General features: G+C 42.1%; 1 protein-coding gene across 3 annotated transcripts in view; it reads right to left on the bottom strand.

Moving 5' to 3' along the window:
• The window catches only part of TPD52 (tumor protein D52), a 113,393-nt gene that overhangs the window by 13,539 nt on the left and 74,237 nt on the right, over positions 1 to 25,617 (bottom strand). For 2 of the 3 annotated variants that reach the window (XM_047842612.1, XM_047842611.1), the window contains exons 6-9: positions 15,766 to 15,850; positions 9,969 to 10,084; positions 4,603 to 4,751; positions 2,746 to 2,847 (exon numbers count right to left, since the gene is read on the bottom strand). In XM_047842612.1, coding sequence (XP_047698568.1) covers positions 2,746 to 2,847; positions 4,603 to 4,751; positions 9,969 to 10,084; positions 15,766 to 15,850 — 452 coding nt within the window. The remainder of the gene's footprint in view (positions 1 to 2,745; positions 2,848 to 4,602; positions 4,752 to 9,968; positions 10,085 to 15,765; positions 15,851 to 25,617) is intronic. The other variant, XM_047842613.1, reaches the window with a different exon arrangement.

Here is a 25,617-nt window from a genome sequence, read left to right on the forward strand (position 1 = left end):
GTATGGATACACAATATATTATTAGAAACAGGACTAAAAATGGCAGAGTGTAATCTCCATTATAGTTTTTAAATGAAATAAAAAAAGTTGACTGTATAAGGAGCTAGAAAAGAGGGGCAATACCTAATCTGTTCCTGGTCAATTAATAAGACAGCACATCCTGAGCCATCTTATGTGAATTTGCTTATTCTTAAAACTACAGAGAAAGAACAGGGATGTGTACTGATGAAACATTCCCCAACAGCACGTACATAAATATTTTTACATTTTTATTTCTATCACATCTAACATTGTTATATAACCCAGGGTTAACAGGGCTCTTCCACCTTAACTTATTCCTAGTCCCAACCCCCTTCCCCTACTCCATCCGCTCAAAGATTGTAAGGTCTTTCGGTATGAGAGCCATATCTGATGTATGGTTATATTCCGTGGGCCTGTCCACAAAATGCAGTCTAACAGGAGCAGAATGGATCCTGTGACTGAATACCTATTCACACAACTCAAACGACTGTGGATAAAGTGGTCTTAACAGCTGCCTAAAGCACTGAGGCCATTTTTAATTGAATACCAAAAATACAAAACCACCTATCTCTTGATCTTCTTATCCCTATGGTTGGCTCTGACTTCCTGGGCCAAGTGTCACTAGGCCAGAAAGGCCTCAGCGATAAGTTTAAGTTTCCTTACTTAAGCAGACAAACAGCTAGACTATAGCAAGTGACTGAGAACATAATTCACACTAGAAGAACAGAGATGGAAGCAGCAGACCATGTTGTCTTTCCTGCTTACACTCTAAAGACCTTTCTCCAGCTTAGTTTTCTCTATTAATTGGATAAACAGTCTGTATGGGAGACAGAGAAGAGGTTTGCTCAGCATCACAAAGATTCCTTCTATAAGGCATGGTTTGGGCTGACATCTTTTTAATGTGTGTGTGGTTGATTGTTTGTTTTTTTTAGCCTCATAGGCTATTTTTCCTTTTGCAACCATGAAATTTCCTTACCTGCATATGCAAAGAGTGTAGTGTAAAGAAATTTAAAAAATAGTAAAAACTATAAGCTAGTAAAACAAATACTGGAAGGTGCAGAGTAATGGGTATATTTTATGTCTACTTTACCACAATGAAAAAAAAAAAAGTGATCAGAGTAACCTGTAGAAGACGGAAGACTGACATCATGAGGCAGTACATGTGCACTCTATTACAGAAGCATAATGGGACCCACGTGAAGGAGAATTCCAATATCCTTACAAAAGCACCAAAGAAATTAAAGCATCAAAAACAAACAAAGTCAGACATTAAAAGGGAGGAATTCTGTATGCCATGGTTGAGCTGCTTCTTTTGACCACCACCACCAACAAAAAAGTAAGAAATGTCAAAATCATTTCCATATCCCTGAACCACAGTGTCCAATTATTCTTCTTTTAATTTATCCGTTACCCACGGTATACAAAAACCCTCCCTTAAAAATAGGTATGCACTAAGGAAAAAGATATTCCAAACGCAAGAAAAGTATGCAGTGGACGAACACAACCATCCAACGTGGCATAATAAAATCTAATTAAGCACACTTGTCTTAGACACCGGCTACAGCTGCAGGGATGGTTCAAGCTGTCCTTACCTAAAGGAATGTGAAAAGGCTTGCATTCTGTAAGAAGCCACAGTAAGCATTAAAAAAGAAAGCAGGTTCTGGTAAATCTAAAACAATGGAATAACCTACTTTTTAAAAGTCATGTAAGGCTTAAACTGGACTCTAAAGTCTAGACAATCAAGCTGGCATAGAAAGACATGAGAGCACCTCAGAGATGTACATAAATTGTCAAAAGAAAGCAAGTAAGCTATGTTTATTACACAGACGCTTAGAATGATGATGGTCCAAATACAAGAAGTCATTTGGATTTTTGGGTACGTAATAAATATACATTGGTTGCGAAACTTATTCAACCAACAAAATTCTGGTTGTAAAAGCTACATTCCCCACAAATGAAAAACACAAAGTCATGCAATCTGAGGGTTTTGTTAGTAAAACAAAAACACTTTCATGCCAACAGAAGCACAGCAAATTTAAACCATGTTTGTCACTTTCAGTGCTATTTGAATCAACATGGCGGGGGCGGGGCGGGGGGGGGGGGGGAGCAGGGTGGATGCACAAAAGCACTGTGAAGTGGTTTTATTAAAATTGCCAGGAAAATTCTGCAGACTCATCTGAAATATAAATGCAAAACAAAAAGCAAAGCTCAATATCAAGATGTGGGCCTAGGCATGAATGTAGAGAGAGATTACACATTAGTACAAACCAGGACACGGATGAGCATGTGGTAATCGCACCATGGTATAACAGTGTACCACGCAGAACTGAAGCCGGTCTCGGTCCACGCGTGCAGGCAGCACTCCTGGACCTGTCTCCAGGAGGACCACAGGCTCGGCCCACAACCACAAACTTGCAACCACAAGAGACATACTTACCCTGCATGATCAGGAAGGACTAAAAGGACAAAAATGCACAACCAGAATTTTCCAACAACCTTAAAAGTACTCACAAGATGATTATTTTGAATGCTATGCCTAAGAGCCAGAAGGCTACGCCTAAAATAACTGAGACAATATTTCAGGTCCTGGTTTGAAGGAGAGGCCTCCCTCACTTGAAGACAGGAGAATCCAGCATTATCCACAAAGTCAGGAAATACATGCAACCACAACGTTATTTTAATTTGCCTCAGCTACTTAATGAGCAAGGAAAAATGAGGACATACTTTACATCTTCCAGCTTTTTGGTGATGACCGATCCAACAGATGAGAAAGCAGCAGATGCCTTCTGTCCAGCTTGAGATAAGGTTTCAGAGGTCTTTTTGTATCTATATTAAATTATAAAAGAACAGAGTAAAGAAAAGGTAAGCAAACCTTTTCTAATAGCAATAATTTAAAGAATGATCACCACCTCTTGGAGAGCTCTCAAAAACCTTTTTAAAAAAAAATTGTTTTTAGAACATCCCAAATCCTTCATAACCACCAGGACAACATCATCACATCGTTTTATCGTTAACCATCATGCAGGCTCAATCTTCGGCAGTGCCCTAGGACAGCCAAACAGACGCCTATAAAGGCGGGGCCAAGGAAATCGGGGTAAGGAGTAAAAATAGTCATAGAGAAAAGCTGAAAATGAGCCAGAGGCTGAAATTATACCTCTTATTCTTCTCCACTAAAGCCAAACAAAAATGAAATCAAATTCCTCACATGCCTTTTATATCTTTATTCCCTAAAAAGGGACCAGAAGCAAGGTAAGGTCCCTGTGTACTTTTTATCCAAGTAAGTTATATGGCCGTAAAGAATTTTTTTTAATTTTGCATATCTGCAGAGCTACCACATAAGGACTTGTGGACTCTGAACGGAATACTGAAAATGACTCAAGTATGATATTTGCTATAGCATAAAGCTATCATTTACCACCTTCCTCTTCCCATCTACCCAGGGATTAATGAAGGACAAACAAAACCAAACGAATATGGTAGCTACAAAGAGGTTAAGATCCTCATGTTATTGACAGGGATGCTCAGGCATTTTTACTTATCCCATCAAGAAAAATACTAAAAATAAAAAGTTTATGGTGATTCACAAAGAATCTTATATGGACTTATATGGTTCGGAAGTGGACCAAAGGGGGTAGACACCCCAGTGTGTACCTAGTGTCCTAGTGTCCTAGTGTTGTCATGTCAAGATGCAGTCAGCCATACTGCTGCTGGTAACCAGCTCAGCGCATGGATGAACACAGACTTCAGGTGCACCTGGGTGGCTCAGTCAGTTAAGCGTCCAACTCTTCATCTCCACTCAGGTCACAATCTCCTGGTTTATGAGTTCGAGCCCCGCATCGGGCTCTGTGCTGATAACATGAAGCCTGCTTGGGACTTTCTCCCTCCTTCTCTTTCTGCCCCGCACTCATGCACATGTGCTCTCTCTCAAAAATAACTGAGTAAACTTATAAAAAAAATTTTATAGAACATACTTCAGAATCTGTTACCAGAAGCTGGCTCCTCCTTATGCTAGGAAACAAAACTGCATCATGATTAAGGCCGTATCAAAATGTATGTGATCAAAAAGACAAGAAGATTAAGGGGTGGGCCTCTGCCACCAGCACAAATCAGAGACGATGAGCCAAGAGTCTCATGCGAAGTAAAAAGAAGACTGGCTCTGTACTTGGTCAAATCTGAGTTCAAATGCTGCCCTTACATTTTGAGTTTTGTGACCTCAAAACTTATCTGATCCGTTTCCTTCTCTCGGGCTATCTCACCACCCACCCTATTTGGTTATTCTGAGGACTAAGTGACATAGGTGCATTTCTGGCAAGTCAATATATAACATTTTTGGAACGTAAATGTTAGTTCTTCAACTCACATACGAGGCTGGTTTTCTTTCTATCCCCTAGAACAGTCTGAAAGACCAAAGTTAGAGAAGAGTCAGGTACACTTGAGAACTGGGCGGGGGGGAGTGCCCTGTGTAGTATAAAGAAGAGTCGCAGAAGCATCCCTCAGCCCCTTTCAGTTCCCCTACCCAGACAAAAGGAGCAAAAGTGTCCTTTACATTCTCTAGAAAAATGTATGATCAAGGGGACATACGCAGATGTTGCTGTCACATCCTGCCAGCCTTTGGCAATGTTCTGTTTTAGTTCCTGTAGTGAATTGATTCCAAGTTTCCGTTTGATCTCTGCTAGATGCTTCTCTTTTGCTGCTAACACTTGAGACAGAGTCTGGATTTCTTCTTCTACCTATGAGGAAGGGAGATGGGGTAAAAATATAGCAAAGTTAATATTATTAGTGCAAAACTATACTAAAAATTCTGGAGAAATTTAAAAACTTTTTTGATTCACTGATCTCTTTAAAAACCACATACAGCATGTTGTTAATAAGTAAACTGGTTACGTGCCGATCTCTCCTGTAGAGCGTCTCTTCTCTTCCTTATATTTCTATCTTGAATTGTCCTCAGCCTTCTCCTCTCTCTGTATGTCTTTACTCAGCTATGTCATGGAAGCTTAGGGCTCGAACCTCCACACAGAAGATATTCAAATTATTCTAACATCCACTCTTCTGACCTCTGGTCTGCATTTCTGGCTTGCCAGTTCTAGTAGAAAGCCCCCCAAACTCCTATTTGTGTACCAAATGAAACCTATCTCTACTCTCCACCAAAACATGCATAGCCAAGCCAAACTGAAAGCCAACCTTCCCATATATTTCATGTGAGTTTATCTGGAAATGTCTGTCCCAGGGCCTGCCAAAGCCACAGACATAAACAAATCAAACTATCTCCCCCGGAGAGCCCCACAGAAGTCCTGTGTGGACCCCTTGATACTGACTGACCAGCCTTAACTGGGCAGTTAGAGGTGGGCCCCTAACCCAAGGACAGCCAACCCATCAAGTGGCCACCAATCAGTGAGTGATGTGCCTGATGTAAAAAGAGATTCTCCAGTCTCTCTCATTCAGAAATCCAGCTTGAGAAACTGAGATAACATTGGGAGAAGAAGCTGGGAAGACTTAGATAAAGAAGCCCTGAAGTACAGGTAGGGCACAGAGAGATTATGAGAAATGGAAGCCTAAATATACTTGATGAGGCCAAAAACTCTATGCAGAAGCTAAGAAGGACAGTAAAAGACTTATAGAGTAGGCCAACAAGCTGAGCCAGAAAAACAGAGGGAAAGAGGCAGACCCACAGAAAGAAACAGACCTCATGTGGGAGAGACCTTTTGTCCCAGGAAGCTGAAAAAGTGAGATAGTCATTAATATTCAACCCCTTAGAAAGATGCTTCTCTTGGCTTGTTGCAAAACCATATTCTCAGCCTTGACCTCACACTTCTATGATTTCAAAGACAGCATGGACTTTAAAAAACAACATGTAGTGCTATTAAACTGTTTTCACTGCTGATTAAATCTTTAAAGAACACAAACTGAAGAAAAACAGTACTCAACAAAAGGAAAGAAGGATAAATCAAATGTGATGTGGCTACCAAAACAAACAAAACATAGTTCTGAAGATGGCATTATTAGAAGATAGGTCCAGAACAAAGATAATCCTCTGTGCTTCTCATTCTGCACCAGTTTTAGAAGTCATTTGTAATTGGAATATGGAAAGAAAAAGGCAACAATGAATGAACGAGGCTCAAAATCAAGTAAATTAAATAATTTGCCCTAGGTCATCACACTAATAATGTAGGAACCAGAATTTCAACCCAGGTTATCAGATTCTACTTCTCAGTTTACTGGTTAATTCTCATTGCACACTATTAGCTTTCCAATACCTCCTTCTCTATCCCAGCTCCGAATTTTCAGACGCTCCAAAGAACTGACTTAAAAGATACATACTCTACCCCGACACTTGTCTGAAGTTTTCACTTCCCCTAATGACAGCTGGCAAGAAAGACCACTATAAATCTTACTGAACAATACATGACCCGGTGTATTCCCTACCTTTGTCGGTTAGATTGTGCTACCAATATACCGGGCTCAGCACATCACGGCTACAATTCCTTAATTCAACATATATATTATGTATTACATACTATGTATATAAAATATACATATTTCAAAATGGAAAAATACATATATATAAAAGAATGACCCTTAAAGCACAAAGAATATATCTGATAAGGGTCTAGTATCCATAACACAGAACACACAACTCAATAATAAGGACAAATAATCTAATTAAAAATGGACAAAGGCTTGGGGCGCCTGGGTGGCGCAGTCGGTTAAGCGTCCGACTTCAGCCAGGTCACGATCTCGCGGTCCGTGAGTTCGAGCCCCGCGTCGGGCTCTGGGCTGATGGCTCAGAGCCTGGAGCCTGTTTCCGATCTTGTCTCCCTCTCTCTCTGCCCCTCCCCTGTTCATGCTCTGTCTCTCTCTGTCCCAAAAATAAATAAACGTTGAAAAAAAAAAAAAATTTAAAAAAAATGGACAAAGGCTTTAAATAGACATTTCACCAAAGAAAATATACAAATGACCAATAATCATATGAGAAAATGCTCAATACCATTCATTAGTGAGAAATTCAAATGAGATCCTACTTCACCTCCACTAGGATGACTATAATAAAAAAGATAACAAGTGTTGGTTGGCAAGGATGTAGAGAAATTGGAGCCCTCATATATTACTAAGGGGAAGATAATGGTGCAGTTTGGCAGTAAAACATTCTGGTGGTTCCTCAAAAAGCTGAACAGAAGAGTGATCATAGGACCCAGGAATCCCATTCCTAGGTATATAGAAGGAAAATTGAAAGCATACAACTGCACAAAACACCTGTACACAAGTATTCACAGTGGCATTATTTCTAACAGCCAAAAAGTGAAAACAACCTAAATCTCCAACAACTGAAGAATGGATAACCAAAACATGGCAGATAGCTATAAAATGGAATATTATTTAGCCAGGAAAAGGAATGGCATACTAATATGTCTTACAACATGGATGAACCTTGAAAAAATACTACGTGAGTGAAGCCAGTCCCAAAAGACCACACATTGTCTGACCCCACTTGTATGCAATGCCTAGAATGGAGCAAATCTATAAAAATAGAAAGTAGACCAGTGGTTGCCAAGGGTTGGAGACAAAGGGTAGGCTGGGAGTGACTGCTAATAGAGCAGGGTGTCTTTTTCGGGTGATGAAATGTTTTGAATTAAATAGTGGTGATAACTGTACAACCTTGTGAATACACATAAACCAAAGAGGTAGAATTTGATGGCATGCAAATTACATCTCTAAAATGAACCCAAAAAATAAGAGACGGGATTTTTTTTTATCCCTATTTTATTTAAACGTCTACAACTATGTCAGGCAGTGACTCTGATGTAAAACCTTTCCAAACTGAAAACTATCATTTGTTGGGGCACCTGGGTGGCTCAGTCAGTTAAGCATCTGACTTCAGCTCAGGTCATGATCTTGTGGTCTGTGAGTTTGAGCCCTGTGTTGGGCTCTGTGCTGACAGCTCAGAGCCTGGAGCCTGTTTCCGATTCTGTGTCTCCCTCTCTCTCTGCCCATTGCCTGGTCACACTTTGTCTCTCAAAAATGAATAAATGTTTAAAAAATTAAAAAAAAAAAAAGAAATAGATCAAAGGCTTAAATATAAGAGCTAAAAGCCTGAGAAAAAAACATAGGGGTAAATCTTCATGATCTGAACTTTCAAAATGGGTTCTTAGATATAACACCAAGAGCAAAAGCAACTAAAGAAAAATTAGATTTTATCAAAATTTAAATTTGTTTAATGTTTATTTTTGAGAGAGAGTGAGCAGGGGAGGGGCAGAGAGAAAGAGGGAGACATAGAATCTGAAGCAGGCTCCAGGCTCAGAGCTGTCAGCACAGAGCCCGATGCAGGGCTCGAACTCATTAACCACAAGATCATGACCTGAGCCGAAGTCGGATGCTTAACCAACTGAACCACCCAGTCGCTCCAGATTCCACCAAAATTTAAACCTTATGAGCATCAAGACACTGTGAGGAAAGTGAAAAAACATACAGGAGAAAATATATCTGATAAGGGTCTAATATCCAGAATATACAAAGAGCTCGACATCTCAACAACAAAACAGACAATTAAAAGAAAAACTGGGCAAAGAATTTGAATAGATATTTCTCCAAAGAAGGTGTACAAGTGGCTAATAAGCTCATGAATGCTCAGTATCATTAGTCATGAGGGAAATACAAATCAAAAGCACAATGAGATACCACTTTACACTCAGTCAGAAAGACAGAAAATAACAAATATTGGCAAAGATGTAGAGAAATAGCTGATTGGGATGTAAAATGGTGCCCCTGCTGTGAGTAGTTTGGCAGTTCCCCAAAAAAGTTAAACTGGAATTATCATCATCTGATGCAGCAATCCCACTTCTAGATATAGATCCAAAGGAACTAAAAACAGGTATTCAACATTTATTTATTTTTTTCGGAGAGAGAGAGACAGAGCATGAACGGGGGAGGGGCAGAGAGAGAGGGAGACACAGAATCGTTAACAGGCTCCAGGCTCTGAGCCATCAGCCCAGAGCCTGACGCGGGGCTCGAACTCACGAACCGTGAGATCGTGACCTGGCTGAAGTCGGACGCTTAACCGACTGCGCCACCCAGGCGCCCCAAAAACAGGTATTCAAACAAGTACTTTTATACAAATGTTCCCAGCTCAGTGCCTACAATTATAAAAATGTGGAATCAACACACAAAGAGAGAAACAAAATGTGGAAGACACATAAAGTGGAATATTATTCAACCATAAAAAATAGTAAAGTACCAATACGTGCTACAACAAGAATGAACCTCAAAAAACATTATGCTAAGTGAACCTAAAAAACATACACAAAGTAACATATTATATGATTCCATTTAAATAAAATATCCAGAATCAGTAAATCCATACAGACAAGACATAAAGCTGACTATTGTTGCCAGGGGATGAGGGAGGAGAGATTGAGGACGCCAGTTTAATGAGTATGCGTCTCCCCTGGGAGTGATAAAATTGTTCTGGAACTACACAGAGGTGATAGCTGTACAACAATGTGAATGTGCTAAATGCCACTGAATTGTACACTTTCAAGTGGCTAATTTTAAGAAAAAGAGAGAGAAAGGGAGGGAAGGAAAGAGGGCTCAAAGTGCCTATATCCACAACACAGCAAAGGAGACACCAGAGTCACTGATGGAGGGGCAAAGCCAAGGGTATCAGACTTAGTGCAGCCCCTGAGACGGTATCCACTATTCCTCCTCTCATCCATTTCCTCCATCACACTCTACTTCTCAGACTCCCTTCACCCATTATAGACCCTTTTTCCTATAAAAACAAACTGGTATCATGCTCTTGTATTTCTTCTCCCCCACTCAAGACCTCTAGGAAAAGTAAATGCATGTTGCTTTCTCTCCCCTGGAACCAATGACGCGTTGTTACCTTGTGCTTTAGAAACACAAATGACACTGTAAGGGCAAAACAGGAAGTTCCGAAAGGAATGCTTCTTTACCTTTGCAAGTTCTCTTCTTAGTTCTTGTTGCTCCTCCTCTGATAGGGTCTCTGTGGCACTGATCGTGGCTGCAACATCTTCTCCTTCCTCGGGTACTGGGTCTGTTCTCAGCAGACCTTGTTGGGGATTTAAAAAAAGAGTCTGTAAGGTATGAAGGCTGTGTAAAATTCTCCCTTAGGCTTCTTTACTGCTCCAATGAGAATAAAACCAATTAGACCGGATCCACACATCGACTTTCTATACCTTCAAGTGACCTGGCTCTCCCTGTACAGGACAAAAGAAAGTCTGAGCTACCACTAAAAACCGCCAAATTGCACTCTGCCAAAATACGAATTTAAAAAATACAGCATTCGTTCAGATTCTGTTCGTTTCCGCAATATAGTTACTGCAAAGGAGAAGAGTTAAGAGGCCAAGAATGGGATCTTGCCAAGGCTTCAAATGTTAAACTAGTAAATCAGACTAATTTACACTAACAAGGAAAGAGGTTTGTAAATGTCTCTAATTTCCTCTGCTAATCAAATCCAGCAACTTAACCTCAGTCGTGAACTGAACAAACTCAATGCCTACAAAAATTTTATTCCAGAAAAAATAAAATAATTTATTACATTTCTTTCCATTGTTAGTGGAAGTAGGAAACACCTTCCTGTAGCTTTTAAAAATATCTATATATCATCCAGATAACCTTTAAAAAGTCCTAACGTATGCAGAAATGACCAACACTCACATAAAAGCTTTCCAAGTTATTTAAGACCAACACGGCCACACTCACTCCTCTGGAAGAGGGCCGACCACAGTGGTCCCTTCAGGAAGAATCTGGTATTTCTCAAGTGGCCAAGAAGGCATCTGACCCTCAGCAACCCTTCTGTCTCTCTGCCAACCAACCATGCCCAATGCTAGGGTTAGGTCAGCAAGGCCCCCAAACCTTGGGCGCAAAATTTAAGGTGGCACCAAAAAACTCAATATAAATAATTTTAATATTTTCATGCAATAGTTTCCAAATATCAAAGTTAATTCAAAGAATCTATGATGCACAAAATATCAAAATTTTAAGTAGGCTCAGTATTACTGATTTTTCCTTCCACCTCAAGGCTCCAAAATGGCTTTGCACAGCACTGTTTCTCATCTTGTCTTTTTTTTTTTTAACGTTTTTTAAAAGTTTATTTATTTATTTTGAGGGGGGAGGGGCAGAGAGAAAGGGAGACAGAATCCCAAGCAGGCTCCACTGTTTGCACAGAGCCCAGCGTGGGGCTCTAATCGATGAGCCGTGAGATCGTGACCTGAGCAGAAATCAAAAGTCAGACACTTAACTGACTGAGCCACCTCTGATCTTGTCTTCATTTAACTTTTTTTTAAGTTTATTATTTATTTTGGGGTGGGGGGGAGAGGGAGAGAGGGGGAGAGGCAAAGAGAAATGGGGGCAGGAAGAGAGAGAGAATCCCAAGCAGGCTTCACATTGTCAGCACACAGCCTGACACAGGGCTTGAGCCCACAAACCACTAGATCATGACCTGAGCTGAACCAAGAGTCAGATGCTTAACCGACTGAGCCACCCAGGTACCCCCTGATCTTGTCTTTATTTAAAAGGTTAGGGGGCACCTGGGTGGCTCAGTTGGTTAGGCATCTGACTTCAGCTCAGGTCATGATCTCGCGGTTTGTGAGTTCGAGCCCTGCATCGGGCTCTGTGCTGGCAGCTCAGAGCCTGGAGCCTGCTTCAGATTCTGTGTCTCCCTCTCTCTCTGCCCCTCCCATGCTCATGCTCTGTCTCTCTCTGTCTCTCAAGAATAAATAAACGTTAAAAAAAATTTAAAGGTTAGTATTTTGTTCATCCTCATTTCATTTTAATTTATTTGAATATTGCATTAACATTGTCTGTCTTGATCACAGGGCATTTTGGTGCCCTCTTGAATTTTACAGCTAAGGCAGGGGGCCGCTGGCCTCACTTGTTTTACCGTAGTCACAGAGGTTTGGGTTTTCTTAGTCTCCTCTGGCGATAGAGTTTTTGCATAGGGAACCAGAGAAAGGTCTCCTCCTTCTCCTGCTCTTCGCCTCTTTCTGCCACTGGGGATTAAAGCAATCACGGTTCCACACCACCCCCACGTCCATTTCTGAGACGCGCTAGTTCAGCCATAACAGCAATGTGGCATCCAGCCCAAAGCAAGATGCCAGGCAGCAGATGACAGACTTCACAGGCAGGCGGAAAAGGAAGGGGTGAGAATAACCACGCTGTTCAACAAGCAGCCAGCGCCATGGCAAAGCTAAGAGAAGTATGTGGATCAATGACACAGCATGTATGGACATTGTGTACAAGGTACAGAGACACCTGTTGCAGGGTCCGCTGCATATCAACTGCTAACGGTACTTAATAATTATAACAGCAATAATCATTAGCACAACAGTACCAAAACAGTGCCCACCGGAAAGGTGTTTACAGAACCGCTAAGGGCATAAACTACAAATAAAACAATTCCAAAAACCGAAAACCAGAGTTGCAAACAGAGAATGAGTAAGTCTTCTAATGCACAGACAATATGTGACAGGTACAGTCCGTAGACGGAAAAGCTCAATGAGTAACTGCTTCTACAGGCCCCCTCTAAAATGTCTTCGGACGGCCCAAGTAACATTCCTGTGATAGAAACCTGACCATGTCCCCCTTTCCAGCTTACAGTCCATTAGTGGTTCCCTGCTGTTTTCAAGACAAAATCCAACCCGGTACTTTAGCACACAGGCCTTACTGGGCCCACCCCCTGCTGTCTGTCATTGGAACACTCACACACCGACTCCAGCCAAATCCCACTGTGGGTAAGGCGTGTATGGTCAGAAATCACTGAAGAGGGTCCATGTGTGCTTACAAATTTATCCCCTGTACCACATTATGTGACGAAGAGTAGGAGATTGAGGACAGAAGAGGACTACATGGTAACAATCATATAAGGCAATACAGTACGAACCGTAACAAAGTTAATTGTAAACATTCTTTATTTTTAATGTTTTGCTCAGACTTCTCAAATCTCCAACTAGAACAAGACTCAAAAAAAAAAAAAAAAAAAAACCAAAAACCCTGGCTCTAAACCATGCCTTAAAACACAAAGCCTCTTTCATGCTTTTTAATAAATACTAGTTTGCAAATCTGCTTAAGAAGAAAAATTTAATATGTAAGTACTAACAGTGGTTTATACACAGCTGCCCAATTCCAAAAAGAATCTAGAGGGATTCTGATACGATTCATGCATTTAGTTAGGCTACCAGGGAAATTAAATATCTCAGAAAAGGGGGTCATAGAGTTGTCCACAGTTGGCCTCAAGGCCTCCAAGATGACCTTTGAGATTTTATATTCCCAATCTAAGTAATTTAGTAATTACATGTTCTGCTTTTTCCATATTAGCCTCTAGGTGGCAGCAAATTATCAACCTTAAAATTTAAAGGCGAGGTTTGGGGGCGCCTGGGTGGCTCAGTGGGTTAAAACTTCTGGCTTCTGCGCAGGTCACGATCTCACAGCTCGTGAGTTTGAGCCCCGCATCTGGCTCTGTGCTGACAGCTCAGAGCCTGGAGCCTGCTTCAGATTCTGTGTCTCCCTCTCTCTGTCCCTCCCTTGCTTGTGCGCTCTCTCTCTCTCTCTCTCAAAAATAAATAAACATTAAAAAAAAAAAAAAGTGAGGTTTGTTTTGGGATAGTCAACTCAGCGGAGAAAAATGAAAAATGAAGAACACAGATATCAAAATCACTGGCAAAACAGGACAGTCATGACTTAGGAAAATTATTAATAAGCCACAACCACACCCCCATAGAGTGCATTTCATTCTATGTATATCCAAATCTGAACTAAGTGGTCCAAACAGAAGTACAACACTTCCGTGATGTGCGGATTACCATTTACAGATGACAAAACCGAAGCTTACGGAGGTTAAGCAACTTGCCTGTGGTAACATACCTGAATACATGGAGTTGTGATTTTGAACCTAGAGGGTTTGATTTGAAAATATATGTTTAGGAGTGCGTGGGTGGCTCAGTTGTTTAAGCGTCTAACTTCGGCTCAGGTCATGAGCTCATGGTTTGTGGGTTTGAGCCCCACTTCAGACTCTGTGCTGACAGCTCAGAGCCTGGAGCCTGCTTCAGATTCTGTGTCTCCCTCTCTCTCTCTGCCCCTCCTCCTATCCCTCCCCTGTTCATTCTCTCTCTCTCAAAAAAATAATTAAAAAAAAATTTTTAAGCATATGCTTAAAGTCATTGATGTCCAAAGTACACATGAAGAGTAGGGGCTGAAGATCTGACTTGTAAGATCTCTAGAAACAACGATTAAGACTGTATGAAGGAAAAGAGCCTGGCAGACTAGATCAAAAGCAATCTCCGGTTCCAAATGTAAGGTTTCTCCAAACCTGGCACCTCAGAAGTTTCTCTATAGATTTTCCAATTTCCCATATGTTAAGTAAGAGTGCAATATTTATTGTAGAGGCAGAGTCTGCCTTTGGGGAGAAAAAAATAACTCATTCACAACACAAGTTGGGAAATGGCAAAATTATAACATACAGGTTACTTAAAACTGTAATGCAAAAAATTCTCATTTAATCATTCATTTTAATGTTCCTTCCTCAGAATCTGATGGAAAACTGTTTTTAAAAGATGGTAAAGAGGGACAAAATACGATTAATATTTATTGAGGTCTAATATACAGCCAGGGAGATTCATGTTACCTCCTTTTTGAAAAAGCATCTTACAACCAACATGTGATGAAAGGAGTACTTTTTATTCACACTACGAAACTGAGGCCCTCTGCGGTTAGTAATTTGCCCGGAATCACAGGTGAGATTAAAATGCAGGTTTTTCTGACTCTCCACTCTTGCTCCTTCGCCTACACTTTTTTATTTATTTATTTATTTTTGAGAGAGAGAGAGAAAGTTGGGGAGAGGCAGAGAGAGAGGGAGACAGGACTGTCAATGCGGAACCTGATGTGGGGCTCGAACTCACTAACAGTGAAATCATGACCTGAGCTGAAGTCAGATGCTTAATATCGACTGCATCACCCAGGCACCCCTCACCTACACTTTTTCTTAAGGAAATTCCAACCAGTGGGGAGGATAGAGAGCAGGTGACAGAAGGGACGAAGGGCATGCTGGAAGCAGAGGGCCGGGTCCTTCATTTTTTAATTTTTTTTTTTTTTTAATGTTTGTCTATTTTTGAGAGAGATGGAGTGTGAGTGGCAAAGGGGGAGGGGCAGAGAGAGAGAGGGAGACACAGAATTTGAAGCAAGCGCCAGGCTCCGAGCTGTCAGCACAGAGCCCTACACGGAGCTCAAACACAAGAACCACGAGATCATGACCTGAGCCAAAGTCGGGCAGTTAGCCGACTGAGCCACCCAGGCACCCCAGCCAGGGTCTTCTCCACAGGGACTTCCACTTCACTGAGGGTCACAAACGTATGTGGATCCCAGGCTGAAAGTCACAGATACCATCACTGAGCCCACATGACCAAAAATCGGAGATAATTTGTTCTATCTGGTTGTTTCTACATTAGCCACTTCCTCAATTCCTCTCGTTGTGCAAACAGCCCACCCGTTCCCCCGGCACCCCCCTGGAGAGTTAGGTAGCAGGGAGAGCCTGCAGCCCACTGACAGGCAAACTGTTGGGTGCCCAGGTGAGAGGTCCACTGCCAAGGGAGTGACGAGGAAGATGAACAGAGACCAGGAAGATGATGCCCCATCAATCCTAAGACACAACTGTTTCTTTTACATTTACAACTTTGGACTTGAAGTGCACTGACAGCCAGCCAGTTAGGCAGTCCTTGTGGCAAAGTTGTTTATCACCTGTAAATATGTTCCAAAATTTGCAGAGCCAGGTACTTAGAAAATCGCAGGCCTCTCTTTTAAGAAAGTCTGCATCACAGACATCCTGTGTGAGGAAAATAAAGCAAGACTCGGATTATTCCCAGTTGAAAAGCAATTCTGGTAAGTTACTGCATGTGAAGGTGTTTCAGGAAAACCGAAACTTGGTTTACTTAACTACTATGCACAGGAGTGTTACAGTCAACATATATGTCTGATTAAATAAAAAACAGTGTTAATAAGCATAACATGTTTAAGTAAAATTAAAGCATTGCCTTTTCGTCTTTTAACTTGCAGCAATGTTTCCCTTTAACGAACAAACACTATTTTTTTAAATGTTTATTTTTTAAAGAAGGGGGGAGAGGGACAGAGAAAGACAAGGCGACAGAGGATCCCAAGCAGGGTGTGCACTGACAGCAGAGATCCCAACACGGGGCTCGAACTCATGAACCACGTGATCATGACCTGAGCCAAAGTCAGACGTTCAACTGACTGAGCCACCCAGGCGCCCCAATGAACAAATACTATTAACAGTACATCCTAGAATTTGCGGTTTCTTAGAAGAGATGAAATGCAACACTCCAGATTCCTGAAAACTCATTAGTAATTTGAGGAAAACAAAGCTCTCAGGTCTCTAGCTTCAGTGGAAATGTGTGTGATGTGCTCGCATGGTAGGGAAGAACAGGAAGAATGGAAAAAGATTCCAGTCTTGACCATGTTTCTAGTTCCAGACTATAAAGCCCTGATGTCACACCCTTATCTTTCCATCTCGATACTACAAGCACCAAGAACAGAGCAAATGTTATTAATGCTTTATTTGAACAGATATCCTGGTTAAACATTGATTCAAATGAAGTTTCTCCTTACTTTCCAATGCATAGCCACCTCTTCGACACATACTCCCCAAAATTTCAACCAGGAAAGGAAGCAAGGCCTTTTTTTAAATACAAACTTTGGTTGTTTTTTTTTTAATTTTTTTTTTAACGTTTATTTATTTTTGAGACAGAGAGAGACAGAGCATGAACAGGGGAGAGGCAGAGAGAGAGGGAGACACAGAATCTGAAACAGGTTCCAGGCTCTGAGCTGTCAGCACAGAGCTCGATGCTGGGCTCGAACCCACGGACCACGAGATCATGACCTGAGCCGAAGTCGGACGCTTAACCGACCAAGCCACCCAGGCGCCCCACAAATTTTGAACCTACAATTAAAATTAAGCCATGATGAAGGGTTGGGTGAGTACCTTTCTGCTCGGGTGCTATGGATGCATCCCAACCTACCCCACAGCGGAGCACCCACCGCAGTGGAAGACCAACTGCTTCCCCTCAAGAGTTTCTATGACGGTCAGTTGAAAACTGTTTAGCCATTTTCACATAATTTCAGATCTGAAAAAAAACTTTGGATCATTTCATCAAAATATTTTATTGAATAAGATGAGGAAACTAGGGGCAGGGATTTTTTCTAAAGAGTAGAAAAAGATAAGCATGAACTTTGAAATTAGATGGGCTGTAGGTTGACGTGTGTCCCCCAAACGGATACATTCCATTTCCTAAGACCCTGCACCTGCAAATGTGTTATTTGGAAACAGGTTTCTGCAAATATAGTCAAGATGAGATCACAGTGAATTAGGGTGGGCCCTAATCCAATGACTGGTGTCCTTATAAGAAGGAAATTTAGACACAGAAACCCAGAAAGAACATCATGGAAACGTACAGAGCACACAGAGACGCAGAGACAGCTCCATGTGCCATGGAGGAGGACTGGAGGGATACAACTGCAGTCAAGGAATGCCCACAACCAGCAGAAGCTAGGATGAGGCAAGGAAGGGTTTCCCTACAGAAGGTGCATGGCCCTGCTGACGCCTTCATTTTGGACTTCTAGCCACCAGAGCTGAGACAGAACACATTTCTGTTGTTTAAGTCACTCAATTTGGGGCACTTTGTTATGGCAGCCCTAGGAGACTGAGCCCCCCCCCCAAAAAAAAACCCATTACCTCTTTTAAAAACAACACATGGGGTGCCTGGGTAGCCCAGTCAATTAAGCATCCAACTCTTGATCTCGGCTCAGGTCGTGATCTCACCGTTCATGAGTTCGAGCCCTGTGTTGGCCTCCTCGCTGACAGCACAGAGCCTGCTTTGGATTCTGTCTCTCCCTCTCTCTGCCCCTCCCCTGCACTCTCTCTCTCAAAATAAATAAACTTTACAATAAACAAACAAACGAATATTAAAAACATGCACTACCACCTAGCTCTCCAGGCTTCTGGAAGAACAGTTTAAAGGACGATGAACACAGAGAGTGGGCACATATTAGATGTTCGGTAAGGACATGCTATTGCCCCACTTTTCCATGTGCTACATGTATCACATGCGTTCTCTCCTCTTCCATGAAGCATGGTTCACAGGGTCCCCTCATTTGCCGTCTCTCTTCAACCCCCTTCCACCTGTGTCTGCCTCTCCTCTGCATCCTCAAAATGACAGCTGTCAATCATCATGTTATTTGATACCTCCAAGGCATCAGCACTGAACCTTGGTCTGGAATCTTCCCTCCTGTGACACCTCCCCATCTGCCCTCCTGGGATTTTTCTTCTTACCTCTGAGATATGGCTTTGTCTCATTCCCCCCACCAGGCATCTACTTCATGCCTCCCCTCTGAACCCACTGCTCCTGCCTTGATTCAATCTCTCATGATTTCTTGCTCAGAATCTTGCCCTTAAAGGTCCCTGATGGTGTCTGTCCCTCCAATCCATTCACCACCCTGCCACCAGAGTGAGCTTCTAAAGTAAAGTATGGCTCTGACCACAGCATTCCCTTGCCTTAAATCCTTCTAGGGTTTCCCACTTCCTAGTAAAGCTCAATGCTCTTGACAATCGGGAGCCCACAAACTCCATCTCCTGCCCAACACAGTCACTGCATCTTCCAACCTGCGGTTCCTACAAAGACATGCTTTTTATTGTGAGTAATGCATTAACTCAAAAAGTAAAATAAACTGCCTTCCATACACTTTTGCCCATTTAATTTTTTTGTGGTAGAATATACAACATAAAACCTGCCATCCTAACCCATTTTTAAGCATACAACTCAGTGGCATTAACAACATTCACAATGTTCTACCACAACCTCCACCAGCTCTTTCCAAATCATGCTCTCTTTTTCTTATGTCTCTGCACCTGTTATTTTCTCTTCTGGAAACCCCCTCCTTATTTCCAAGTCTCATTCATTTCAATAAATCAGTTTTAAGAGTCTCCTGTTCTTGGAGGCTTTCTTTGGACCCTGTGCCCATGCCCTGCTCTGGGTATAACACTCTGTATGCAATGTCTACTGTACTTAGAACACAGGCTTCGGGGCTGAGCAACATTTGACCTCAGCACTGTGTTACAATCCTGCATCTTTAGCCCAGCATCGCATCTGCTACACAGATGCTCAGTAGTACTCTCGGAATACATTAATTACAGGAAGGTACACAGTTGAGTTAGGGAAGAACTCAGTCTCCCTTCACTGTCTACCTTCTATCTTGAGCTTTTTATTTTGTATCTCATTCTTATTTCAGTGCCTTCACCTACAGAGGTTTTCTATTGAAAACACAAAAAAATTAAAATTCTTTTAAATAAATAAAAACCTGAAACAGACATAAGATGTCATTTTTCTAAAGAAAAACACAACTTCTGTCTCATATATAATCTATACAAAGACTGTTACATTTGCAGCAGGTCATACACCTTCATGTTACAAAGCACATTCACAGCCACACACACCGCGGCTGTACACGTGGGACACGAGTGGTATTACAGGAGGAGGAATATGATGTCAGCTGCTCCCAAGATATTCAGTTAGGAGGGAAAAAGCTGCAGAGGAGGAGTCTAAGATAATGTGCTATTTAGTTAACACCGCCTACTCAAGAGAGAAGTTGTTAGAGTATAATGGAGCCCTAGAAGCTTCTCTAGGAAATAAAACTGTATACACCTCTCTTACACAATCTTCAGAGGCAACCATGGCTTTAGGACCAGGGTAGGAATAGGAAACTTAAATGTCTTTCCCTGTGCCCCTCCCTAACTTGCACATGTGCTCTCTCTCTCACTCTCTCTCTCTCTCTCAAAATAAACTATATATTAAAAGAAAAATTAATCTATAGCACTTAGGAGCTGGAAGGAACCATAAGAACCCATTTGGCCTAACACTGCCTTCTGGCAAGTGAGTGTCAAAATCTTTCAAGACAAGGTAGGGAATTTGGCCTTTTAAAAGCGTAGTGTTTTGGGGCGCCTGGGTGGCGCAGTTGGTTAAGCGTCCGACTTCAGCCAGGTCACGATCTCGCGGTCCATGAGTTCGAGCCCCGCGTCAGGCTCTGGGCTGATGGCTCGGAGCCTGGAGTCTGTTTCCGATTCTGTGTCTCCCTCTCTCTCTGCCCCTCCCCCGTTCATGCTCTGTCTCTCTCTGTCCCAAAAATAAACGTTGGAAAAAAAAAAACCAGTTTAAAATAAAAGCGTAGTGTTTTACAGAGCTGTTGTCCAAGCATGGGCAAAAGGAAGTAAGAGATTAAACTTTACGGAGAAGCTCAGAGGCAGACCAACCTTCCCTTCTCCATTCCCTGGTCCTCTCCAGGTAACAGCCTGAAACAGCAACTCGGGCCTTCCCAGGCTGAGGCAGGTCCCGCCCCAGCATCGCCACCTAACGCTGCGATAACCTCGCTTCCTTGGGTGTTCGGTCCACATATTTTTGCAATTCTGTTTAAATAGGGTACAAATACTATTCCTTGTCTCTTTTAAAGTTTATAATATTAGATATTTGGTCTGCTTTTCAGCATGATTGCATTACATTTTTTGGACCCAAATATCTGTTTGTAGAAATATTTAAAATACACACTTTCCATTATGATGTCGAAGGAAAGAAAGAAAGAAAGAAAGAAAGAAAGAAAGAAAGAAACTTAAGTCCCTAAGTGTTGTTTTACTTAAGCACAAGCAAAAGGAAATATGTGTTCTTTTTTTTTAAACCCAGAGATACAACATACAGTTTGAAATGCCTTTAGTGGTAATATCCAAAAAGAAAAAAAAAATCACAAGGTAAATGTATTTTTCCTCTTAAAAGTCTGAGCTTGGGGGTACCACTCTCTGGGCCTTCTTGGTTTCCAAATGGAACAAAATCCCAGCGGAGGTGGGAGGAATATGTGGAGGTCCCCACAATGAGGTGAGACGCTAAACAAGCGAGACCCTTTCTCTCTTTTAGGAGACCCTAAAAACAAAGGATCTACTTAACAGGGCTTCTCAATGGCGGCATAAGGGGCATTTTGAGCAGGACAATTCTTTGTGGCAGGGCCGTCCTGTGCGTCATCCACGTGGCATGCAGGCATCTACCCACTGGATGTCAGTGGCAGTCCCTCCCCACAGCCACAAGCAGTTGTAACAACCAAAATCATCTCGAAATTGGCTCTAGTTGTGGCCAGATGCCTGCAGGAGGCAAAACTGCCCCAGGTTGAAAACCAGTGACTTACGGCAAGGGAGTACCTGACTCCTGCTATTTGACACAGATTTTCTTCAGAAGAAAAGAGATTCAGTAGCACAAGCCATGAAAACTTCCTATTTCTAAGGCTATAATTTTCCCATATTTGCCCGTGGTGATAACAGTACAACAAAGTAGGAGAGAAAAATGAGTCGAGTACTTGTCATCAAGGCAGCAAGGAACAAAAGGCTTAGGAAACATGACCCACTGCACTTGGGGTAAGACCCAGAACCTTGACTGGAGATTAACTGGGCAACATCAGGGCCACTGAAGAGGAGGGGGGGTGGGCAGTTCGAAGGCCAAAAAGGAAAAGAGAGCTGGCGCCCAGATGCTCCCAAGACTCACCTCTGAAAGCAGGGCCCTGATCAGCGGCCAACTTCCTACTCAAAAAGGTCACCCTCCCAAAACTTCACAGAAAGAGCAGAGGAGGAAGGAAAGATCACAAAGGTAGAACACATCAGTATTTTCAAATGCTTTACTCTCCTCCTCCAGAAATTCCTAAACTGACCTCTGAATCTCTTTCATCTAAAAAAAAAAAAAAAAAAAAAGGCAGGGGGTGGATCTTCAGTGGATTACTTGAGAACCATCTGACCTCTCAAGTGCAACATGAGTAACTAGGGCACTCCACAAAAGTCAGCCATGGAGAGATTTGGGGATCCCCAGGGAGGAAGTCACTTTCATTCTTAAATTTCCTCTGTAGGAACAAGGAAGTTCTCCGAAACTTCAACTGTGCTCTCATTTTTATTTTGTAAATCATATAGTATTTGCCATTTAAGACCTTCACAACTAATTTTGAAAAACTCTCAAGAAGTAACAATAACCTTTTCCCTAAAAAGAAAGATGATACAAGTAGAAACCAAAAAGGCAACGAAACAGAATGAAAAGGACTCTGAGCTAAGGAATCTGATGTTTTTTCAGTGTTTTTACAGGTTCAAACGACAGCAATGTAACCAAAAGGTCAGATTTTTCAATGGCTCCTGATCCTGTTTCCCGAACTCACTAGAAATAACCACAGATGTCTTCTACAACAGGGCTCCATCATTCTGTACATTAGGAAATTTTTAAGAGGAAGAATGACTCTACATAAATAGCACATGGGAAATTATCTCTGTAGGTATTCACTGAAAATGCAACAAAGGACGCTGGCTGAGAGATGGCTGTGCTGACCAGCAAGTGCAAAGACAGAATGGAATGTACAAGTCCATGCAGCACATAAATAATCAACAAAATACCCCCATGGTAAAGCCTGTGGTGGCAGGAAAGACTACACCTTAAATGATTTTTTTTTCTTTTCTTTTCTTTTTTAATGTTTATTTACTTTTGAGAGAGAGAGAGAGAGAGTGCGAGTGGAGGAGGGGCAGAGAAAGAGGGAGACACAGAATCCAAAGCAGGCTCCAGGCTCTGAGCTGTCAGCACAGAGCCCATTGTGGGCCTTGAACTCAGGAACCACGAGATCATGACCTGAGCCGAAGTCGGATGCTTAAATGACTGAGCCACCTAGGTGCCCCTTAATTCTCTTAATTCTCTTTTTTGAGATAGAGATAGCATGCAAGCAGGGGAGAGACAAAGAGAGAGGGAGAGAGAGAATCCAAGCAGGCTCTGCACTGTCATCAAGTTGCCCAATGCAGGGTTCAAACTCACGAACCTTGAGATCATGACCTGAGCCGAAATCAAGAGTCAGACGCTTAACTGACTGAGCCACCCAGGTGCCCCTACACATCTTGAATGATTAACCAGGTCTATAATATCTGTCACCAAAGAGGCCAAGAGGGTGTGATAAAACAACAACAACAAACAAACAAAAAAGAAACAACAAAAACATTGGCTTGAGGACTGAGGGATGAGTGTGAGTCCCAATGTGGGTCCCAACACCTCTCTTGGCCTCAATGTTCACATCTAGAAAATGAGCTAGAGTGTGAACTAGTCCCTGACAGTTTCATTTGATTCACTCACTCACTCACTCACTCACTCACTCATCAAATATTTGTTGAGCCACAGGTGTCAAGGACTATTTCAGGTGCTAGGGAAGAACAGTGATCCCAAAAGGCTAACATCCCTAATGGAACTTAGATCCAGATTCTGAAAATTATACATCAGCTTTTCAAACCATGGGCTGTGAAATCCATTTAGCAGTACCAAATGAATATTTTAAAAATAAGAAATGGTGGGGCGCCTGGGTGGCGCAGTCGGTTAAGTGTCCGACTTCAGCCAGGTCACGATCTCGCGGTCTGTGAGTTGGAGCCCCACGTCAGGCTCTGCGCTGATGGCTCGGAGCCTGGAGCCTGTTTCCGATTCTGTGTCTCCCTCTCTCTCTGCCCCTCCCCCGTTCATGCTCTGTCTCTCTCTGTCCCCAAAATAAATAAACGTTGAAAAAAAAATTTTTTTTAAATAAGAAATGGAATAGTATAAAATGTCAGAGGATATCACAAACAGTAAAGTTCTGTTTTCACAGAGTTCTGCTTTAGTTATTGATATCTGTATTTACAAGGTTTGTGGGTCAAGAAGTATAAGGTGTTCTGAATGTGGGTTGGTTGTATCAGAGTTTAAACATCCCTAATAAAAGACCTCTCTCTCTTTGTTCCAGCCACTGGCCCTCATCCTATCCCCCACCCAGACTGCTTCTTAGGAACATTCTGCCCATAGATGAAATCTCATTACTTTCTCACTTGCCCCATCATGGCTTGGATAAATATCAAAGAATATGTTTTTCAGATCAGCGTTCCCAACCTTTCTGAGTAGGATTCCTTTTACCATCAGTCTCTTTTGTGCACTACTTGTTTGCTGATTAAGAAAATGCACAGTACAGGGCGCCTGTGGGGGGGGGGGCAGTCAGTTAAGCGTCCCACTCTTGGTTTCAGCTCAGGTCATGATCTCACGATTCAGGAGGTCGAGCCCCACGTCGGGCTCTGCGCACACAGCCTGCTGGGGATTCTCTCTCTCACCCTCTCTCTCTGCCAGTCCCCCACTGGCACTTTCTCTCTCTCTCAAAAAAGAAACAGAAAGAAAGAAAGAAAGAAAGAAAGAAAGAAAGAAAGAAAGAAAAGAAAAGAAAGAAAATGCAGAGTGACCAAAAGCCACGTGAACTTTTAAATGTATTTATAATGTATCTTTCCTAAAAGCTCCTGCATAGAAATACAAAGAGTACAAATGCACCCAAGACATAGTATTCTTTCCATCTATGCCTCATGCTTGATGTTCAAACAGATTTGCAGGCTTCTTGTGCCCTGAGGGGTCCAGGGCACAGAGACTACTGATTACTGTTCTAGATCCTCTTTTACGTGGTTATTTTAGAATCACCATGTTCTTACTATATGACTGCTTAGGGTGGTTTCTGTTTGTTTTAATGCTTTCTCCTCCTCCTTTTTTCCAGTTAAAGAAAACTACTAAACTTGAGCACTAGTAGGTACATGAGTTTGTTTTTAGTTTTTGTTGTTCACTTGTCTTTTCTTTTCATATATAATTTTGTTTTTAATATCATGAGCCCAGACTCCTATAGACGGCGACTAAGAATTGGGAAGACAATTGTTTGAAATTTGCCGAGACACATATTCAGTGTTCCTAACTGCTTTATTTTTAACAGCAAATATCCAAAGGCAGCAATTACTGCAACTGGGGAAAGTGAAAGGAGGTAAAAGATGCCATGAGAGAAAAGAACTAAAACATGCCGGGTAAATCCTCCCAGGAATCTCAAACCCATGCATACCGATCGCCAAGATCTACTTGAAGTCACGTAACTACAGCCCTGACTCCCCATAGCCCTCTGTCGCTTGGGCTTTACTCTGTCATCGAGCTTGAACTTCCTACTCTGTGCTGCTCTTGAAGCATTTTCTGTAGTAGGATTTAGAAGTTAGGATGGACGATGCCATCCTTTTAGGGGCTAGGATCTCCTATATTGCAAAGGTCCAAGGTTGGCCACAGGGGTAGGGGAAACGGAGCGGGGGAGAGGGCTTCCCGGCAATCTGACACCCCCGGCAGACATCGAACAGCTGCCTCCCAGTCCCCAACTTCCAGAAACCAGCGTTAACCTATTAGCTTCAACATTCCCCTTCCTGGAAATCCAAACTACACCCCACAGGTGGCCATGGCTGCAACCAACAGAGGAATGTCGTTTCAGCACGTGCTCTGCTGTTAGCAACTATACAACTCAAAATACTTACAACTAGGTTTCCTGCTGTACCCTTTACCACTTCGTTCTCAACTACCCACTTCTTAGGCTTACAAAGGGCAAAGTATGACCTTGTCTTCATTAATAAGGAAAAAAATTAACTTTCTAGGAAAATCTGCTCACTTCTCTGGCGAGTTAGTTTTACAGAAAAGGTCGTTCAGTGATGTCTAAACTTTAGCTGCA

This window comes from Prionailurus viverrinus, chromosome F2, assembly GCF_022837055.1.
Source record: "Prionailurus viverrinus isolate Anna chromosome F2, UM_Priviv_1.0, whole genome shotgun sequence".
Taxonomy (NCBI): Eukaryota; Metazoa; Chordata; class Mammalia; order Carnivora; family Felidae; genus Prionailurus; species Prionailurus viverrinus.